General features: G+C 35.4%; 1 protein-coding gene across 1 annotated transcript in view; it reads left to right on the top strand.

Moving 5' to 3' along the window:
* The window catches only part of Smp_133700 (putative udp-glucose glycoprotein:glucosyltransferase), a gene marked incomplete at its 5' end in the record, with an annotated part of 41,110 nt that overhangs the window by 14,867 nt on the left and 2,604 nt on the right, over positions 1 to 23,639 (top strand). The window contains 10 exons of the mRNA XM_018794611.1: positions 5,307 to 5,722; positions 7,630 to 7,764; positions 10,609 to 10,795; positions 11,276 to 11,525; positions 12,737 to 13,103; positions 14,594 to 14,679; positions 16,512 to 16,664; positions 19,004 to 19,114; positions 21,209 to 21,476; positions 21,907 to 22,209. Coding sequence (XP_018649005.1) covers positions 5,307 to 5,722; positions 7,630 to 7,764; positions 10,609 to 10,795; positions 11,276 to 11,525; positions 12,737 to 13,103; positions 14,594 to 14,679; positions 16,512 to 16,664; positions 19,004 to 19,114; positions 21,209 to 21,476; positions 21,907 to 22,209 — 2,276 coding nt within the window. The remainder of the gene's footprint in view (positions 1 to 5,306; positions 5,723 to 7,629; positions 7,765 to 10,608; positions 10,796 to 11,275; positions 11,526 to 12,736; positions 13,104 to 14,593; positions 14,680 to 16,511; positions 16,665 to 19,003; positions 19,115 to 21,208; positions 21,477 to 21,906; positions 22,210 to 23,639) is intronic.

Genomic DNA, 23,639 nt, shown 5'->3' on the forward strand with positions numbered 1-23,639 from the left:
GAAGCCTACTACTCCAGAGGTTTCTGCTACACTGACTGTCTTAACCTGTAATCGTTCCTGTGTATGAGATAGAAGAGCTAGGTCATCTGTGAAGTCCGAGACGTCCAGTTGTATCCTTGCTGTCCATTGTATTCCGCGCTTCTTCCCAGATATAGAGGTCTTCATAATCCAGTCAACCACCATAAGAAAGAGAAAGGGAGAGAGTAAACAGCCTTGTCTAACACCGATCTTCACTTAGAATGCATCTGTCATCTGTTCTCCATGCACCACTTTGCACTGTAGTCCGTCGTACGAATTCCGTATGATGTTGATCATCTCCTGTACACCTTATCATCGAAGAAGCCTTCATAAGGTTCTCCTATCTACACTGTCAAGCGCTTTCTTATAGTCAAGGAAGTTGATGTATTGTGATGATTTCCATTCAATTGATTGTTCATTAATGATCCGTAGGGTGGCGATCTGGTCTGTGCACGACTGGTCCTTATGGAATGCAGCCTGTTGACCTCGAAATCGGGCGTCTACTGAATATTTCATCCGCTTCAACGTTTCCTGGCACTGATAATAGTGTGATATCTTTGTAGCTTTCACATTTACTCAGATCTCCTTTGTTTGTCATCTGGATGTGAGATATCTTTTTTTCCAGTCTGTCGGCGGTATTTATCCTTCCCATTAAATCTCCCTGAATAGAACGTGGAGCATGTTTGAAGTTACTTCTATAGCTGACTTCAGTGCTTCAGATAGTATACTGTCAGGTCCTTCTACTTTCCCACTTTTGATTTGTCTGATGACTGGCCATCCTGATTTCTTCGGTCGTTGGTGGAGTGGTATCTATAGGAAGGTTTGTGTGTGCTGTTTCGATGTCCGGTGGATTCAATGGAGCTGATCTATTCACCCGTCTGTTCCTCTGTTTTTGAATATCTAGTTGGTTTGTCTCGTTTGTCTTTACCGGTCTCTCTGGTTTACTATGTTTCCCTGCTAGTTTCTTCGTTGTGTCATATAGTTTTTTTCATATTTTGTTCTCTTGAAGCTTTTTCCAATCTCATTGCTGGGTCTCCCACGTATTTCTGCTTGTCAGCTCAAATGCTCCTTTTCACTTGCTTGTTTGGTTCTGTGTATTCAGCTTGTACCTTGACTTTCTCTGTTCTTGTTCGGCTGTTGTTAATCACTGTCTTTTTGTTCTTCCTTTCTTGAATCTTGTCTAGTGTTTCAATGGAGATCCATTCCTTATGATGATGCCTCTTGCAACCCAAAACCTCGTGACGCGATGAAGCTAGTGCTTCTTTGATCCCTTCCCGGATGTTTAGATAGTTTTAATTGCTTGTTCTGGTTATCGTTTTTTAGAAAGGTTGATTTCTACAGGATGGATTTGCTGACCCCATGCTCATTCCTCATTTACCTGGGCATGGGGTCGGTAGTAACCCTAGACGAGCCACGGGCGGAATTTTGAATTGGTGTCTAGTTAAATGTAGTTATTAGTGCAAATTATCTCCGGTATATAAATCTGTCGTTAGTGATCAAGCGTTTACACAGTAGTGAATGTATTTAACTTTTAACTATTAACCTCCTGGTTCAAGGATCACTTTATACTTAACCGCAATCCTATGCAGTTAGTAATCTTAATACCTTCGAGGCTGTATGTCATCACTATTAATAAGAAATCTCTCGTTTTCCATTCACATTTATCTCACACATTTACAATATTATCGGCACAATAAAATATCCTACTATTTTCATGTAGAGTAAGACGTGACTTGCAGTATCTAAGGTTCATTTACTAGTTGCTCTGAGTCGAATAAGAGATTGTACGATCTCTTACTAGGACGCTCAGTTTTACAAATCAGTCACTAAAACACTTCAAATATAACCATCACTTATAATCAAAAGGAGATTTGGTCATTCTTCATATTCCACTTAATTTTAAACTGCTTCAGAAGTGAACCATATTTACTTATTATATCTTTTCTATATTTTCATCCTAAAATATTTTTACTTTTACTATAGGAAGATCTCATGTTATCTAGATATTTTTGTGAATAAATGGTTATTCTGACATGTTAAGGTTAACTTTGATGACTTTCTTTTATTTCATATTTCCCCACTAGCCTTTTCTATCGTTTAACTGGTTGTTCTCGCTTTTAGTTTTTTAATTTTCCTACATCTCAACAGCTGTTCTACTACAAATTCAACTTCTTTAAGCATTAAGCTTTTCGATGCATTACTGACTTCCGTTATGTAAGGGGTTTATTGTTGAAGTGATATGTATATATCATATCATTTTTAAAATTACTAGTATTATTTGGCAACTGGTTTTAGGAGTACAATAGAAGATTCGAAAATATTGTTCATTAATATAGAGATGGGTAGTAATAATAAATTTAAACTATGGTTGTTTTAATGTTTTTCGTTGGAAATTCTCACAACTTGCACTGTTGTTTGTAGAAGTCTAAATTGTTCTTCATTGTAGGTGTAGGATTAAAGATGATAGATAGAATTTCTCATTCAGTTCATCGTATAAATTTCAATCGCTTATGTTCACATAATAAACTTGGAAAAAAACATACTTCCATGAATGTATAAGAGATATATATTCTTTTTTTCCTCATTTGTTCATTTTGTCTTCTCTTCGTTTCCATTTTCATCTATATACATGTACACACACATTAGCCGATGAGAATGTACTACCCACGTCACAGTTGTTGAAATCTTTTATGGATCAAATGCGCTATTTTCAAAAAGGAGGTAAGGTGGATGTAAGTAGTTTTTTTCTTTATGCTTCATTTGTCCGCCTATTTGTTATTATCCTGATTTATAAATGGCAATTATATATACGACGAAAATAATATCCACTTCGTCAGCTTTACACAAATTGACGAATTTCCTGGTTTATACGGAAATCTAAGTCCTACTGTAGTGAATGAGAACACGGGTGGGGACAACCGCTTATGTGTTTAGCAAAAATTACGAAGTTGGTTGATAAGATAGAAAAACCATACTCTGATACTTTATTTGCAAAATGTTCTTTAATTGTCTCAGGCTTCATTGTTCCTGGATTTCCACACCAATTGCTTTCTGTTTCTGTTCTTCCCTTCTCGATCTTTTCAATCTTCAGGTGCCAGATATTCTATCTCTGAATCACGATATATACTACTTATGTCGATATAAGTAGCCCACACCACACTACTATTGTGACTTTGGGGTTTATATTTGTAGACTTTATAATTTTTTGATAAATACTATTTCAAATAGGTGTATGATGAAAATGTTTGACAATTAAATATATTCTGCCACGTGGTTTATGCTTAAGAGGGTTGTTCATTTTGAGGCTAGTTTCTTTTATGGTTTGATGATATACCAATCATTCAAGACAGCAGATACACTCAACAATTGTTTTAAACTAGATTGACAGAAATTATTAATAGCATGTGCCCATACTCTGCATGGGATCAAACTGGGGATCTTCAGTTTTTTTTAACAGTGAACATGATATTCTACTAAACTATCGAGTTCAACTCCAGTAGTCTATTTATATATTTTCCAAACAGAAGACGATTCGCGATACAGTTTATACCAGCCAGTCATGAGATTTATCTTCAAGTCAAATGTATAACTTTCTGTTTTAAGTGAAACACTATCCTGTTTACTTAGAAGGACAGAGAATTAATTCACGACATAAAATTTGTTTTTACTAGTTAATCACTCGCGTATAAACACTGGAAACTTTTTCATTTATTTTAATTAATTCACTTATCAGTTACAGATTTCTGTACTTGGCTTCAAACGGTACTCTAAGTGTAAAGTTTTATAATGCTACCCGGTTTCCTAAACCAAAGTCAGTCCTGTGTGCTATTAGAGGTATAAGAATGATTACTGTTTCTTGGTTACCCATACCGTGAAAGGATACTACTTGAGGTTCTTAGATTAGTGGACTGAGCTAGGAGTGGTCTTGATGGCCTTGAATCGTGACCACGGTGCTTAGGGGACGATTTCTTGAGGTAGATTACAGATGATCTTTTTTAGTAGTTTTAAGTGTGTAGCTCTGTTATTTTAAAACATTATGGAAAACATTACGGAAATCCTTTGGGCAAGATGAAGTGTGTTATTTTTAGGCTCGAGCTTTTCAAACTTCCTCCTCCCGTTGTGAGAAGACAGGATAGCTGCAAATTCCAATCACCTTAGGGGAACTCCTTACTGTCAGCAGTACGACTTTACCCTCGAGTTGCGAATTTCCTACTTTTAGTTTTACGGTCTTCCAACCGACTTGTCTGACGTGGTAAGACATGAAAAAAGGAGTGTTCCAGCCAAAATAGCTCAAGTCATCACAATACGCAAATCCAGACTTCGCGTCAAGGTAGCAGCTACGGTCGGACCAGATTGAAGTGAAACCTGTGACTTAGTGTCTAAAAGTACATCATTGAGTCACTTTTCTTCCCACATTTTAATTTATAGTCGTATGTAGTGTATTTTATTGGTAGAGATTAAGAGTAATTAGTGCCAACAATTTTTGTTGCTCATTGGTCGTTATTAGTTAGAATCCTATACTGTGGTCTGTGCCTCGTTCAAGAATGTGATAATCAAAATATGTCATTTTGTACCTGCCAACTGAACAGTATTTAGAGCATTCGACTTTCAAGCATTAAGCTTTAGGCTAAAACTTTGTTTTATGTACCTCAATCTTGCTAATAGAGTAGTTTCACTACCTGATATGCTTATCACTATTACAAGTTCACCTTACTCGGTAAACGGAACGAAGGTCAATGACACAGTGACACGATAGGCTAATTCTAATCCATTGTCCCTGGCCGTGCTAACTAGATCAAGAAGTCTTGATGAAGCGTAGAGAATGTATTCTACAAGCACCCAGAAAATACGAGGTCACTAAACACACAAATCAAGCTTATTTATACAATGATAGAAACGCCTTTGGGAGCGCCACAAAATAGCGTACTGAAAATATCCGTCAACCAATGACAGTCAAGGATTTCCGAGTGAGAAATGTAAGCTGTAAGTCAATTAAGCGTTTCTTGGTGCGAAAACATAAAATTCAAACTTTCAGAATAAAGTTACAAAATGAGGACCTTTTCCAAGTGAGTTCTGTGGATCTAACGTCCCCAACACTACCCTTCAAACAAAATAGGCTGCTCAACACTGACTACACAGACCCATACTTAGTGAGTTACATCTATTATTTTACCAGCCGATAATATTCATCTAGCTGTTATTTTCTCAGAAGACTCATACTGGTTTTCTCTTAAAGAAGATAATTACTATCATTATTTTTCAAGATTTAGAGGCATCTATTCGACCAGTTACAATGTGGATAGTTATCGGTGATTTGGATCAAATTTTCGATTCCAATTTACCTGAAGAACATCGTCTTCAACTTCAAATGGATTGCAATTTAGCTCTTAATGCATTAACATTTCTACGTAGCGCTCATTCTACAAAAGGTTTACGTATTGGTTTCGTATATAACCCATTAAAAATAATTAAAGAAGAAAAGAAATCAACTGATCATTGGTTAACACGTGTACTTTATCTTGTTGGTAATCCAATCAATATAACACTACCATTATCTAATCAACTGAATAATGAAATAATAGCAAAACGAAAATATGCTGAACAAATGTCAGGACGTAATTTTGCTATACGTCTTATCAAGGAAATATTGGAATCAATCAAAACTTCTAAACCTATGAAATCTTTAGAAGAACTTTTAGTTTCAGTGAGTTGTTTTTTGCGTCTTCATCTCCCATTGTTCCCCGTTATTATTTTATGGTTAATATTTTTTTTTATTGTTTTCATTATATTTGGTAGAAATATAGTGACTTGTAGAAATGTTCATAGACTTAATTTCAACATAACTATATCATCAGTACAGTGACTGAAAAAATTAAGATGATAGAAAACTAGAGAACTCCAATGATAATGTCAATGATACTAATTTAGAAAGCACAATTCTAAGGAAAACAAATGAACATTACCAAAACTCTATATTAAGAAGAAAAGAAAAGAGATAAGAATCGATTGTCTTTGTGTAAGGATATCATATTATAATCTAGCCACACTCCCCGTTTTTTTAACTAATAACTCCATTACTAACCAACATATATTATATTGAAGTAGACGATAACTAGAACATGTGTTATACATACTTGGTTAAGTTAGCCGATAAACTTTGTCAATCTGATCAATCTATCTTCCATATCTATCTAGTACCTGACACCTAACCTCAATATTACTTATTCTATAGTCTCAATATTCATGGCCAATGATTCAATGATATCTATAATTAAATAGTAGCAATCTTCATCTGTATCCTATTTATAGAAAACCTGTTTTACACCTCTAAATTAACACAGTGGAATGGTGCATAGAATATTATCCTTTCAATTGACAAAAAGCCACCAAATGCCGTGGTACAGCCGAGGGTAGGGGGAGTCAGCTCTCCCTCTCGAAATGCTCTCATATGGCCACAAGTATAAAGACACTATCACGGAAGTCCTACTCACCACCTTCTCGTAGATGTAGTGTTGTTTACGAAATTAAGCGAACGAAAGGCGAATGTCCGGAGCTTCAATCGGGTTTGTGGACATGGTGGGTTGTAGTATCGGTTGTTATGTTAAGCCCATATACTTTATTCTAGCTTTTGGCCAAGCTAATTCGCCTATCCATTATGAGTCATATTTTGATCTTGTTAATTATTCGCTTATTAACCTTGACTACTTTTTATATGAGCGTATATGTGTACCCTTCGTATCTTATTCATCATATGTCTGTCATTCATTTTTGCCTGATTATAAATATTGAGTAATCCTTGCTCATAGCGAGTTGGCTTCCCAGCCATCTCCACTATGCGTCATCTTTGCTTCGCTCGCTTACACTTGCTCATGTGCCCACAGCTTTCTGATCTGCATCATTTATCAATATAAATGTAGTTGCCGCTTCCTTTTGCCTTCTGATTTTATACACCGTTAAGATTGGTATAATAACGGTTATCGAAGTGAACTATTATCGAAGCACGGCACTACAGGGTCAGCTTAGGGGAGTTGGGAAACTCTAGTTGAAAACCAATGGTGCACATGGGCTACGGAATCCTGAAGGAACAAATGGAGTATGAAGCCATCGTTGGTCACCGGATACCATAGGACTCCATCTCTTGAAGTTGCTCCACTGTTTTGTGGATTAGACCTCTCGGTCAATGGCTCGGAGATTGGCCCCCTACGAAAACCAACTGCTTCAGTTTGGGCACCCGGGCAGTATCACAGCTCATACACAAATCAATGATCACTACCACTGGCCTCATTGTTATTTTGTGGCATATATGTATTTAATGCCCTCTTGTACCAATGTTTATCTGTTCAAATAACAATAATAATAATACATCATTACCTCGTATCATAGTTGATGGAAGTTGGCAAAAGTTCAACAAATTCTGCTCTGTTTTTGTCAATATTTCGTTAGCCACTAACTCATCAATGTTAATCAGGTATACACTGTAATATTACCACTTTACCAATTGATGAATTATATTGATCTTTAAAATGGTAGGCTTCAGCGATCAAGTATTTTCATTAGATTCTTTGAAAATTCAGATTTCACTTATGTCTCTTTTTATCATGTGTTATTTAGGGCATGGATTCCAAACAGATACATGATGCTATTCAATTATTTGATAGAAATAGTTTTATGCAAATGCACTCAACTATTGCCTGTCAGATTATTGGTCTGAAACCCGGTGAACGAGCTGTTGTTGTGAATGGTAAAGTAAGTTTTAAAATACCATTTGATAAATTTTCATAAATTGTAAGTTTAGTATATTATTTTTAATTTAATATGATTCATTTACCAAGTATAGGTTCATGTACAGATTCTACTTTAAGTTCTACTCTTCAAGTGTGAGCTAGTGATACTATTTTTGCGGCCCAGTTGGACTGTACGAATGATGATTGTTATCGAAATATACATCCCGGCTGCTCTCATATATAATTATCAACTAAAATTGCGTTAGTAAATAACGGAATTAAAAAATTCAAATACGAAAACGGATTTCGAATACTTATATTTCATACAATCGTTGGTCGGAACAGACAATTAGGAAGACGAAGCGAAGCGAAACTAAATGACGCTCGGTGAAGAAGGCGTATGAGCCAGCTCCATTTGACATATAATGAGTAAGGTAATCAACACACACTCAAATAAAGACATTCAGGGTTAATAAGCAAATAAGTGACAAGGTAAGAATGTTACTTGAGAAGAATGAATAGATTGGTCTGTTCAGAGGCTAGAATAACCTATATGGGCTTGACATAGCACCAGCTCCCTACTATTATTATTATTTAGTTGCCCGGATTGATGTATATGGAACAAGATTTAAATTAGGAAATCTGATATTTAAAAGTCAAACTTATTGCAATTTCTGATCCACCATTGAAAACGTTTTCAATGCTATCTGTCGATGATTGTTTACAATCACCAGACAAAAAATGTCTGTTTTAATGAATACTTATATCAATAGTCTGTTTATTTTACTATCAAATTTCCAAATTTCCAAGTTCATATCAGAAGTTTGAAGCAATTGATATCTCCTCTATGCTCTGAACATTTGAACTCGGTGACCTGCTCAAATTTCTGGGCCATTTATGTTTTCCAACTTTACGTGTATTGTTATTCAGTTTTTCTGTTTTGCATTTTGGTTTACCTAATTAAATCGTGTATATATTAACTTCCTAATGTGTGTAACATAAGTTTAAGAATCCAAGCAGTTTTATTCCATTAAATTCTTCGGTTGCGCACTACTTAGTTTAAATGGATATTTGTCAATAATGACGTATAATGATGTACAAAATAATACAATAGCGTACGTAAGCAGTGTTGGTCACAGCAAGGACAGATACAAAATAAACAAAATATATCTGAAAATACTTTCTCCAGCCATTACAGTCACTAATTATTACAACACCTTGTATGATCGAACTGTAAGAAATTAAGGGCTTAAATTGTTAAGAATATGAACTGATTGCTTGTCATCTAGAAAAATGTATTCCCACTGTTTATTTATTTATTTATTGATTGATTTGAACACATAAATATTGGTACAAAGGGGCGCCGAATACATATACGCCACACAGCTCACTTGATTTGTGTGTGAGCTGTGATACTGCCCGGGTGCCCAAACTAAAACAGTTGGTTTTCGTAGGGGGCCAATCTCCGAGCCATTGACCGAGAAGTCTAATCCACAAGACAGTGGAGCAACTTCAAGAGATGGAGTCCTATGGTATCCGGTGACCAACGATGGCTTCATACTCCATTTATTCCTTCAGGATTCCGTAGCCCATGTGCACCATTGGTTTGCAACCAGAGTTTCCCAACTCCCCTCAGCTGACCCTCCATGTCCACAAATCCGATTCAAGCGCCAGACATTCGCCTTTCGTTCGCTTAATTTCGTAAACAACATTACATCTACGAGAAGGTGGTGAGTAGGACTTCCGTGATAGTGTCCTTATACTTGTGGCCATATGAGAGCATTATGAGAGGGAGAGCTGAATCCCCCTACCCTCGGCTATACCACGGCATTCGGGGACATGCTCCCTCCGAGCAAGAAATGATGTTCCCTTCGAGAAAGAGAAGGATTCAGTTCGCTCCATAGGTAGTGATCAGCCAAACTATAAGATAATAAATACTGTTTGAAATCATGCAACCAATTATCAACTGTTGGTATTAATAAACATCTCTAACTAACTCGTTTCCATTTCGCTGATATGGAACAAGATCAGTCAATCAAAGCATGGTATTCCAATATAGGTGCTAAAAAGGGATGAATAACAACTAGGAAGAACTGGAAAGTATTGCCCAGAATATGGTTGGATGGAGAATGCTGGTGGGCGGCGTATGCTCCTCCACGAGGGGTAACAGGTGTAAGTAGGTGCTAAAAGAGAATGTTACAATAGAACGAGAGTAAACACAGTAAAATCTCCAACAAGTTGGTTGAAAATCAAAATCTGAAGCCAATAAAATGATAATAACTACAAATAAATCCGAAAATGAACATGATACAGATAGCTAGATAAGTAGCGTTCAGTCAGTCAGTCAGTCACAACGTAGAACTTCGTACGTACGTACATCAGTTCGAGTTGCCATACCACATTAGCACAGAGATGCAGTTGTCGATTCAAATCCCATAGTGGTAGAAGTAGTAGGAGTATAATCAGAAATCCAAAACATTACGGTTTGAAGAAATTATTGAAGGAGTATAGTACAGTGAAATAAATTTGGAAAGAGAAAAAGATAAAGACATGAGGAATTCGGAAGATTAGAATTTGGTAGAACACAAAGAGTGGATGCACCTTCGCGTAGCGTTAAATGTAAAGGGCAACAAAGAAATGCCGCGAACTGGAATGTATGCATGGCAAGGGGTTTTACACTCACACAAACTTCTTATAACAAGCTTACAATCTATCATGATGGTAATTACTACTGAAATCATATGGAGCATTTTAAGGTTTGATGTGTTTTTCTCTTCACACATTCCCTGAAGAAACGAGGTATTGAATCGAGAGATTGAGATGATAATAATTATTATCACACTATATTTTCACTATTTAATTTCAGATAGTCGGTCCATTCGAACCATTTGAAGAGTTTCTGTCTGATGATTTTCGTTTAGCAGAACGTTTAGCATTAGATAATGGTGCTAAAGAGCTTGGGGATAAACTGGAAAAAATTTTAGGCACAACAGCTGGAGCTCCTGATATTATCTCTGAACTCACTTGGCAATTATCTTCAGTGCTCCAATCAGGTATTGAAGCTACCAGTTCAGTCATATCTGAAACGGTTAGTCCTTTTTTATCTCACTGAAATTATACTATCTCATTTCTAGTTAATTTGGCACATTGTGTAATAAAACATGTAATGATTAACAAAGTGATCGAATAGTTCCATACACTACACACAGTTACGTAATTGTTCGAAGAGTAGTGAAAATTGATTAAAGAAAAAATAGTAAATTGGTTACAGATGAGAAGTGTAATAGATAGATTTTGACTACTTGGAAAAACATAAATAAATGTTAAAGGCAAAACGAACGGATATAGTATTAAGAATTCACAAAATAAGATGGATAATGTAAGCATAGTGATAACATGAAAGGTTGAAAAGGTAATTCAAGTGACTAATGATTCATATAATCTGCACAATGGTTTGTTTTACTACAAATCCATTAACCTACTAAACTGTGATGTAATATTTTTATTGTCGCTATTCTTCTAGTCTTCCGTAGATGGGATCTCGGACAAAAGTCAAAATGGACATAGAATACTTCTTCATGGTGTATCATACAATCATTCAGGTTTCATTATTCACGGAAATAAAAATGAACCAAATTTTGAATTAGTCGCTATCATAGATCCGGCTTCTCGTGATGCTCAACGTCTATCTCATATACTGATTGTACTACAGCACTCTTTGCCATGTACTGTAAAAGTTTTATTCAATCCATCACCTTCGTTATCTGAACTACCAGTGAAAAGGTATGTAGATAGTTTTTTTTCTTATGGTAGGGAGATGTTCTAATGTGAAACTAATAGAATTATATAGATACACCTTGTTCATAATGATTTTTCATTATTCAAATCACGAACTGATCTTAGCTAGATCATCATTAAAAACCCGAAAGCACTGAGAAGCTGTTTCATCGTATTACGGAACTTCGCGGCTTGAAGTTAGACATCTACACCACTGAATACCGACTCATTAAGGTTAAGCAGTCGCATGTGGGACAAGTCTTCAGTCAGATCACTTAATTTGGGGTCGTGGTTGGGCACCGCTGAGGAGTTCCAAACTAAAACGAAACAGTAGTCCAGTGCTTTCTGATTTTCAGTGGTGGTCAAGCTAAGATAAGTTCGTGATTTACACTGTGAAAACTCTACAATCTCAAAAAATCTCCCACACTAATTAAGATGATTCGATTGTTATTTGTCACTTTACTTCAACGCGCAAACCTACCCATAGTTAGGTATACTACTGTAAAGCACGGCAATAAGCAGTTACAAAGCGCTTGTGTAATACATTATACACAACTTTCAATTGTTCATTTGCATCTTTCGGTGTGTTCTACCATTTGAACTGTATTCTCGCCTGGTCTCCAAGTGTTCTGCCAACGTGGCGCTTTCAATGCATTAAAGCTCTTCAATCTATCTGTCTTCGAGGTCACGTTCCGCTACACACTATCCGAAAACAACCTTATAATTAGCGTCCACTACACTGCATCGGATAAATGAACATTTTTATGTTTACATAAAACAAAAAAACTGAAGTGTATATTTTGAAGATATTAGAACTTTCAGATGTCGATAAATTTTGGACGTTGTCCTTCGTTTAAGACGTTACAATGTATATTCACTATTGACAAGAATAATAATTGTGTCTGGACTTCATTTTACCAATAACTCGGTCATGATTCTTATCAAAAATTAGATATTTTAGATATCATAAGCACACTTCAAAAGGTATGAATGTCAAGTGTGTTTATCTATACAAATTTTGTAGAAGTGCAGATTTTATTGTTATCTTGATCAAGGTATCATGACCAGTAGAATTTGTATAGTTTCAATGAGACTTCTACTGACTAAAGTTGGGCACTGGGGTTGAAAAAATGTTCTATATATTGAGATGTTAATTAACAGATAAATGAACACTAGTAATCTTTTAAAAATGTAGCAATTTCTAATTGTTATTTCAGTTTTTATCGTTTCGTATGGGAACCATCATTGTTTCCAGAAAATGAATCTATACTCAATCCATCTGTTATTGTACCTCGTGCTTATTTTACTCACTTACCTGGTCAATCTTTGCTTACATTGGGAATGGATGAACCACATGGTTGGATGGTTGCTGCTATTAAAGCTGTACAAGATCTAGATAATCTACGCCTAGTTGATTATCACTCTACACAACATTTAGTGGAAGCTGTTTTCGAATTAGAATATCTTTTACTTGAAGGTCATTGTATGGAAGAGGGGAGTATGAAACCTCCACGTGGACTTCAATTTACGCTTGGTCCCACACCAACTACCACTGAATATGATACAATTGTTATGGCTAATTTGGTAAGGCAGGTTCTGAAGAATTTCTAAAGTTCGTTATTGACTGACTGTTATTATCTTATTGTGTGAGGTGTATTCTGATATGATTTGTAGTACATAAAATGAAAGGTAGGGTAAAAGCATAACCCGCGACAGAAATGCGATAATTACTAAGCGATGGCTTACATCATTTTGTTATTTTTGCTAGCGTTTTTCTGTTGATTAACTACTTAACCGACATTGTTTATTACTTTAATTTTATTCATATATTATATAATAATAATGATAATAATGGACTTTCATTGGAACACAACATCGACTGTTTTGATGGCTCAGTCAATTTGGTAAAATACTGAAGTCACTAAGATGACCGTAGATTTATAGTGTGCTCAATGGAATCGGACTCGAAATTTCATTTTGAAAAGACAGTACCATTAGGTAGCTGATTATATAAATAAATATGAAGCAAACAGTGTTATTGTCGTTTATTTGTAAAACGTTCAACTGAAGTAGAATATCAGAAGGGGGTTTTATGGAGATTTTAGTAATTTTGTAGTTGAATTCATGGGTCAATTGTAGCTAGACCACCACTAAAAATCTGGAAGCACTGGACTACTGTTTAGTCCTAGTGTGGGACTCCTCAGCAGTGCGTATCCGTGTTCACGTCCCGTAAGATTCGAACCCAGGACCTATCGGTCTTGTGCGCAAACGCTTAACCTCTTGACCACTGAGCCGGACGGTATCTAACGGTGTTAATGTCTAACTCCAGCGGAGTCTGTTATGAGATAGCAACTCACTGAAGACAATGGTAAACGGTGGCTCAATTTCGTGGTTTGGTTGAAGTTAGACATTAACACCGTTGGATATAGGCCGGCTTAGTGGTTTAGAGGTTAAGCGTTCTCGCGCAAGACCGATAGGTCCTGAGTTGGAATCTCGTGGGGCGGGAACGTGGATGTGCATTGCTGAGAAGTCCCATACTAGGACTAAACCACCGTTCAGTGCTCCCAGGTTTTCAGTGGTTGTCTAGCTACAATTGATTCATGAATTCAACTGTAGAATGAGGTAGAATAGACGGGTCTTAGCTGTAAAATCTAGGATACGCGTTTCATCTTATTCTTGACTTATCAAATGCATTCGCCATACATTCAAGTATTAATGTTAACACAGATTTAATGATGAACATACGTCAACTGAAACCAGTCGGAAATTCAGTCCTGAATATCAACAATAGGATAATTCAAACCTTTGTAGTATCTAGTACTATGTCGTACTGCTCCGTTATTCTCTAACGCGAATTAAGTCGATTATTATGTATGACGGTAGGTGGCATGTATATTTCGTTAATCTCTTCATTCGATCAATTCAGATTCAGATCAACGTCTTAAAACCGATGAACCTTAATATTCAAAACAGCTAGTGCTAAATTAGGTTTATAATTAACAGAATCTACGCTATATATATATATATATATATATATATATATATATATATATATTCATTTATTTATTTATCAGGGTTACTTTCAACTCAAAGCCAATCCTGGCGCTTGGCATTTGAATATTCGTGCGGGGAAGTCTCAAAAACTTTACGAAATATCCGGGTATGGATTTTACATTCTTTTGTACATCGCATTTTCTAGATTTAATATTGAATTGTTTAAATTATTATTTATCATTTCAAGTTATTTCCACCATTGACTAACGTAAATTAGAAATTAGGAAATAGAAGAAAGCTATTTCATCTTTGTTTATTAGGATTTCTTAGCGCCGCGCCCTTACAATAATCATTAGTCAATGTCATGAATGTGGATTGACGTTCCTAATGATTTATCCCCTGTGAATTCCAACTAAATGATCAGTGGTTTCAAGTTAACATATTCACTTGAGACTTGAGTACACTGGTTTAGATCCTGTATCGAGTTGTAGGTGCACACTGCTGTGGAATCCTATAAAGAAACAGTTATTGCTTAATACCCTTTGTTTATTAATAGTTCTTTAATCGATGTCAATTAGTCACAGGAAGAACTATCTTCATAATGAGTAATCACCGAAATATATTTAACTATTATTTATAATTCAGTACTTTAAGTATCAAAATATCTAATGACCTTTGATTTATCCGGTAAAGGTATGATATACCAATAATCTTGAGTGACCTATCAGCTAATTGGGAAACGCTGCCTAGTACAGAAAAATTAAACGCGAAAAGTATCATCACAACAGTAGAACAGTAGCTTTGATCTTAGTAATCAGCCTTTACATGTCGGTTTATTCTTTGCAGTAAAGGAAAAAGGTTATGTTGTGGATATATTAGGAGTCGCGCTAGGGTTATCGCTACATCGAGTTTTCGCCATCAACTAATATCAGCGATAATCCGAAATGGTTAGGGTTAGGCATCAAAAATTAAGCTTAAGTCCTTATATTAGTCTACAAATTAGGATTAAAGTTTTTATCACAAACTGTTATCAGCTATGATCTAATGCTTTGTCACCCTTCCGTTTACAAACTTAAAAAACTTAGGGTTGAAATTAAGAGTAAGGGTTAGAGTGGAAGAATAATATCTAGCTTCATGGAGCACTCTCAACTACACATTGAGTCATAGAGTACTTTAACATACAATCTGCCTTAGGAATGGGTATATCCTGTAATTTAGCTTGAGAACCGTCTTAAATTCACATTTTGATTGCATAATAGATATTGCAATAAATATTGCCAATATTCACTTCGTTAATAATAAGATACAAGTTATCTACCACTCTATTTTAAATTTCGCACAAAATAAGTGGGGTGTCATTGTAATTCTGATTGGTTAACTCAAGCCCGGCAGTATACTATACCTTTATCATTTATCTTTTTCAATATGACATACTTCTTCATCTGGGTTGAATAAGTTGATATTTGATTATATTAATTCACTCTTCCAGTTTAACTAAAACTAGAAAGTTTATGTATGTGATTGTAAGATATGATAAAGCACGGATTCATGACATGTTAAATACACGTTGGCGGGGAATCATTAAATTTAAATTGATTCCCTTTCTCAAAGTGTCGAGTTACATCACAGAAAAGTATTAAAATCTTAATGCACAAGACAGTTGTTTCATCCCTACACTAACTGTTTCAATAACAAGTAACTAACAAAAAAGTTTATCAGATACATATTTATTTGATCACTGGGGATTTTCATAGTTGAAAGCGTGAGTCAATTGAAGCTAGACCACCAGGGAAAACCTGGAAGCACTGGACGGCCGTTTCGTCCTACTGTGGGATTCCTCAGCAGTGCGCGTCTTCACAAAACCCTTTCTGATAATAACACTGGGGATTTGTTTAAGTTTAGATTGATTTGTTGAAGTAAATAAACTAGTTTGTCCAATAGAAAAATGTCTAATAATAATCTACTTCCTGTCATCTCTTTTATTATAATTACATATAGCCAAGAACATACTGATACATCTGTTAATTCTAAAGAAATTATCACATTGATTAGTAATTTCCGTTCTAAAATCATTGAAGTCTCTGTTAATAAACGTGCCGAATTTGCCAGTGAAAGTATGTTAGATGATAGTTCTGAAGAATCAAATAATTGGTTAAATAAACATTCAGAAGTTTGGTCCACATTATCGAATTATGCTGATGAATATTGTCCTTCTTGGCTTAGTGGGTAAGTAAATATTATGTTTGTTTTAATTATCTGTGTATTCAGTATGGAAACCTTTATAAATAGATAGACGTATGATCGGTTTAATTAAATTCTGACTTAGAGACTAAACTATATCAACTTTCTGGCCTCTATTTCTCATTATGTAATAAATATGGGACGCTAAGGATTTGTGAACTATGAAAAATTAATTAGTTAGTCCTCTCTGATATTCACCTATTTTCTAGTTGTTTATTTGTAACAATAATAACGCAAAGAATTCTAAAATAGTCTATCAATTTGCTATGATCGCTTGATTTCTATGACACAATTCTGTCGAGAAATTGGTCAAGTAGTCATGTGTATTATAATAGTGAAGGAAATCCAAAAAAAGTATAATCAGTTGCGGTTATTTGCAATTTATTTGTTTATTTAGACACTTGGTACAAGGAGACACCAAATATACATGCGCCACACTTCGTCATCCGATTTACGTGAGGGCTGGAGTACTGCCCGGGAGCGCAAACTGAAGCAAGTGGTTTTCTTAGAGGGTCACCTCTCGAGAGGTATAATCCACAAGGTAGTGTAGCAACATTAGGAGATACAGTTCCATGGTAGCAGGTGATCAGCAATAGATTCATACGCCCTTTGTTCCCTCAGGATTTTGGAACAACAACAACACCACATCCACGAGAAGGTAGTGAGTAAGACTTCCCTAACAGTGTCTTTATACTCGTGACCATGTGAGAGTATTTCGAGAGGGAGAGCAGACTCTCCCCAACCCCGGCCTTATCAAGGCTTGTGGATTAATAGGGATCTCACTTCCTCAATGTTATTCTCCGAATACGCGCATGAACAACGGTATTATGCAGTTGCTGTAATTGATTCGATCACCTTTCCATTTTATTGTTCTAATTACAGTCAATTATAAATAGAATTTGTTCGGTAAAGAATCCAGCGTAAGAGAGCATCGATGAGTACACGTATGTTTGTGTCTAGATAAGTTTACGTATATTTAACACTGATGACCTCGCTTTTATTATGATTGAAAACAATGAACAATTATGACTAATAAGATGTTGATATCTTTTATTTAAATATTCCGAACATATTTAGTCATTAATAATGTAGAACCTGAAAAATTTCTTTTTATCGCTCCAAGTTGCCACATGAACGATGATGTCTGGTTCAACATTTTTATTATTAACTTGTCAACTGTATACTGTTTTTTACTGAACATAACTTTCATTTACACCACACTTGGTTTTGCTTATCTTTCTCTCCTCTCCCTTTATGAACCGATGGAAAACCAGTTGTTAGGGTAGTAAATATTCATCAACTGAGGTGGTTCGGACGTGTGTTACGTATGTCCAATCACCGCCTACCTCGACGGTAGTGTTTTCCGGTTCAGGAGCAGGTTAGAAGAAAACTAGGAACAATCGAACCGAAACGTGCCACCTGTCTATGAAGTCATTGACAAGTGGATTGAACCATGTTAATAGATGTAAACTACCCGAGTGGGGTTCGCATGATCATTGTAAACAATGGGTACAAACTTTGAATGATTTGGCTCAAAATCATCTGCAATACAGCATTATCCAAATTTATTAAAGGGACTAACTGTTTAAAATGTGTCAATCAATAATCAAGTGTGTACAAAATCAGTACATATATGAGTATGTTTGGTCTTACAACGTCGTGTTTTAGTGAATCAGTACACCTTCATTGTACCGACCTTTGTATCTTACTTTGTGTCGTGGGAATTACAGTGGCTCCTATTTCTAGTTATAAGCGGTAGAACCTCTGATATTACATAAGGTACAGATGACATGACTCGGGAATAAAGAATAAATTTGTTAAATAATAAATTACGAATAATTTTAAAAACCAGGACCTAAGGGAAGATAAAGAGTGAATGCATCTGCGGCATTGCAACGATTCTAAATCATATCACCCAACGTCTCTAACCATTGATAACGATAATCGCACCCACCCCAATCAAGTTGAAAAGAACGAACAGCTAAACAAAATGCTTATCCTTTGATTGACAAAAAGGTCATCTCTATTACCCTTAATAGCATTTGTGTTCACCTTAAATATGTAGCAAGCTATTTAAATGAGAGTAATTTAAATATATTTCCTGATTAGCAACTATCGATGTTCTTTTGTTACTCATTTAATTTTTGTGCAAATAAGACTCCCTTTCTCACATCCAATTAATTTCATTATACCAAATGATTTCAACTGTGATCAGTTGATTCCTAAATTTCATTTTTTTTATTTCATAGTCTAAAACATTCAATTGCATCTCATTTACCTTGGCATAAATGTGCTTCAAATCAAGAAACTATCAATATTTTCTCTGTTGCCTCTGGTCATTTGTATGAACGATTATTAAGGTATGTTCATCAGTTTTGTTTTCGATAATAGGTTTTTAATCGATCATTACGTAGATAATTAACTAACTCAATTTGAAATGGATTAGATAACCCGGTTGTTGATAATTGGATTGAAATCAGTCTTGGTTGGGATATGTGCATCCTGTGACTATTATCTCGATTTACCCATTGTGACACAAATTAGTACATAATAGATGTATTATGGCTAGCAGCGGGATATAGGACACGCGTTTCTTCTTATCCAGGACTCATCAGCTGGTTTCACCTCCATGTCAGATATGATTTCATTTATTTTTACTAAATGCACTGGTATATATCCTTTCTAGACAGAATAAATAGAATATTTTGATTCTTCCCTAATATTTTTTGGTAATTAGTATTAGAATATTTAAGGAATGTTAATGTCTCTATTTCATGTAATATATCTTGCAGATATCATTATGAGCTATCTTTAAAAGGTACTAATTTGGTTTCAATCTTTTCGCAAAATATCTAAGAACTTTGAGGGATTTTTGTATTGGTTGTTTGAATCTTCCCATTGACGTTTAAAACTGCAATTTACCAGTCTCTTATTGGCATATGTGCATCCTGCGTGGATTGCCTCGATATTGCTTTAATCCATAAGCATTATAAGCAGAAATGTATGGTAGCTAGTAGTGGAATCTAGGACGTGTGTTTCGTCCTATTTTGGACTCGTTAGCTAATATATCTTCATTCTGTTGGTAGGTTCAAACACCTCATTACACTAGCTAGTGGCTACTTGGACTCAATAGCTAAGTGGATAACATTTCAAGCGAAATGTACTGGGAGCGAGTCACGGAGTGAACATCAACTATGGGATGCAGGTACATTCAGAGGGTCAGTTCAAAGTAGGAGAAAACGCGCGTCCTGAACTATACTGCCAGCCACCATCGATCCCTGCTTAAGAAGTTGTTGTATCTCGAACTTAGATTTCTTAGTCTATCGCACGATACTTGAGCACTCGAACGCTAGAACCCTCTCAAGTCACAAATCAGAAAACAGAAGACAAGTAGAAGGAATGTTATTCCAAACAGTGTCGATTATGGTACAAAATTGTCAGGTATTTATAGTTTTTAGTAGAAACAAAATCATCATTATAGTTATCCAATCCGCACACAGGGAGTCATCAGCAATGTCCAATAGGGAAGCTCCACGTAGCAATTCTAGAATATTCTTCCAAAAGCTGATTGGATGGAATATGTCGGGCTCCTTCTGGGCTTCTCAGAGCTTCCTCGACTTCACCTGTGGACCATCCTCACAGAAGTACTTTAATAATTGCTTTTCGGGGGTGTAGTTAATGAAACATCTGTTGTGTTTCAATATGAATGTTAATAAATCAATAAATTCAGCACTGAATCTTAACTACGACTTCCGAAAGTAATATAAAATTAATTAGATAAATACCTTCTTATCCCTAGTGTCAAAACACCAATCCGGAATAACTGTCCTGCAGTCATAGTCTTAAAAATTCCATTCTTCTTTAATACTTAACATAAAAAACCCACTTAGATTTTCATGATAGCCTTATTCATATTTATCTTGACTACTGATTGCCTAAAGTCTCAAAATTCATACATAATAATTTAATATTTGTAAAATGTATTACATTTTCTCTTAACTACCGTACTACAATTATACTGTGATAGAAATATAAACTAAAGAAGAACATTCTACTCAAACATAACCGTAAAACAGGAAAGTTCAACCTAACAATTTCGTGGATCGGTTGAAGTTAGACATTAACACCGTTAGATACCGGCTCAGTGGTCTATCGGTTAAGTGCTCTGGCGCGAAACTGGTAGGTCCTGGGTTCGAATCTCGCGAGTGCGGGGTCGTGGAATCGCATTGCTAAGGGGTCCCATAATAGGACAAAACGGCCGTCCAGTGCTTCCAGGTTTTCCATGGTGGTCTAGCTCCAACTGACTCATGATCTCAACTCTATAAAACAAGATCTCTTTTCTCAGCGACTTGATTTTTAAATATATATGTATATATATATATATGTGTTAACACACCTTTAATTCTTTACATTAACATGTATATTTGTATATTTTGTGTTATTTATTTTCTCAGAATTATGATGTTAACTGTAATACGACATACCAATTCTCCTGTGAAATTTTGGTTCCTTAAAAACTATCTTTCACCAACATTTAAAGATTTTATACCATATATGGCAACAGAATATGGTTTTGAATATGAATTTGTTCAATATAAATGGCCACGTTGGTTACATGCTCAAACTGAGAAACAACGTATTATATGGGGTTATAAAATTCTATTCCTTGATGTTCTATTCCCATTGAATGTGACCAAAATTATATTTGTGGATGCTGATCAAGTAATATTTCCTTATTTGTTTTTTACTTATTACTCTTTGGTTTTAATTAAATGATTCAAATGTGTATAGTTTTCAGTTAACTAAATACAAAGTAGAACCTGATAAATGTGCACATCAGTTCAAGTTGCCAACCCTTGTTAGCACAGCGAAATGGAATTGTTAAGGCAAATCTTAGAGTAGTATAGTTGGTAACAGTATAAGTGATATTAGGAGTGATTGGGCATTCAAGCTATGCTTCCAGAAAACATAAATTTAGCGAGATAATAAAAGTATTCATGAGGAGTTTAGGAAAAAGCTGTTTATTATGTTGCAACATTTCAAAGCTTATAAATTAGTGATCAAGTTTAACAGGCCTCTGTACTTATTTATTAAATCAATAATAATATGAATTGAGTATATTCTTTCTTGATTCGATTTATCAATATGTTAGATTGTTCGAGCGGATCTAAAAGAATTAGCCGATCTGGATTTAGATGGTGCTCCATACGGTTACACACCATTTTGTGATTCTCGTAAAGAAATGGATGGTTTCAGATTTTGGAAACAAGGCTATTGGGCTAATCATTTAGCTGGTCGACCATATCATATTTCAGCTTTATATGTTGTCGATTTGACAAGATTTCGTCGATTAGCTGCTGGTGATCGACTCCGTGGTCAATATCATGGTCTAAGTCAGGATCCAAACAGTTTGTCTAATCTAGATCAAGATTTACCTAATAATATGATTCATCAGGTTAGTTTAACTGTAGTGACTTAGTAGCAGCTTTAATTTAGTTGTTTGTTCATTGTTTTGTTTGTGTAAACTCTTGGTTATTCCATCTAATCGCTCAATTTCCAGCATCATATTCACAAAGCATTTTATACTCCAGCTCTAAAGAAGTGAAATATGAATGAATTTTCCAACATTCATTTCTATATTCTTTATAACCGAATCGTCTAGTGTATTCAGTTATGTTGGACTATAAAAGTTAGACCTAGTAGCCTTTACTTTGGATTTTCTTTTCATAATATTTTTCACTACTCGAAAAAAGTCTTATTTCAAGGTTTATATTTTCCAGTTGTCAGGACTACATTTAATGAGGTTCAAACATTCCTCCACGTGCTTTGGTTTGGGCAACTGGGTAGTATCAATTGCCCTCAGACTTGGAATACAGGCTAAACCTGAGTATATGGTGAATGAGTTACTCAAATTTAAATTTCACACTCGAATAGGCTCTGTCGCCATTTATTCATCTTAAGCTGATGCCCCGATATCCCCTACATACTGTTAGTCACAATCCATGGGTGTACTAAAACAAATGTTTAACAAGTACCATGTTTCAGTCAGTGTGAACATCAATATTCAGCTGATGAATCTCGAATAGGAACTTGAACTTCACAGCTTTAGTCACGATCTAAAAATGTTATGGAAATCTTCGATAGCTTCAATTGGCTTACAATTGAATCAGCATGTAAATATCCGTTCAATATTTATTTTTGAGACTACGCTTCCCCGTATTTAATCATTTATTAATCCTAAAATCGGATATAGAGTAGGAAATTAGTTCGAAACACCAAAGTAAGATTAACCTGAGTCGACCAGCATTCTTCAACCCACTCTGTCCTGGGTATTCCTTTCTAGTTCTATCCGGTTGTTGTTCGTTCTGGATAAAACTAGAAAGGAAGACCCAGGACTGGCCTGTGGCCTATGCTTCATTGAGGGTAACAGACTTAAGTAAGCAAGTAAGTAACAAACTGTTACGGATAGCTATGTTTACAGTATTTTTGGAAGTAAATCGAGAAACTATCATATTAAAAGAACAGTGCATCATTTAACGAAAGCACCTTGATCAGAGAAAAAATGATAAACATGGGATTTTCAATGTAAATAAATTCGAAATTACAAAACCTTTATGTACGTTTATGTGGGAATATTGTGCCGCCTATAACCATTTTTTGAATGCATATAGGTTTGCAAATCTCTCTCCACTTTAGTTTCTCTCTCCCAGTCAATGTCGTCCCATATCCAGTGTTGTCCATCCCGACTTTGTTCACTACAGCACTTGAAATGGGTATTTTACAGAATAACCTTACCACCTTCAACAAACGATAGTTGTTAAATTTATTTATTTATGCACCAATAATTTGGTTTATGGGATATTTTTTATTTCAAGTCTAGAAAAG

The sequence above is a fragment of the Schistosoma mansoni genome, chromosome 1 (assembly GCF_000237925.1).
Source record: "Schistosoma mansoni strain Puerto Rico chromosome 1, complete genome".
Taxonomy (NCBI): domain Eukaryota; kingdom Metazoa; phylum Platyhelminthes; class Trematoda; order Strigeidida; family Schistosomatidae; genus Schistosoma; species Schistosoma mansoni.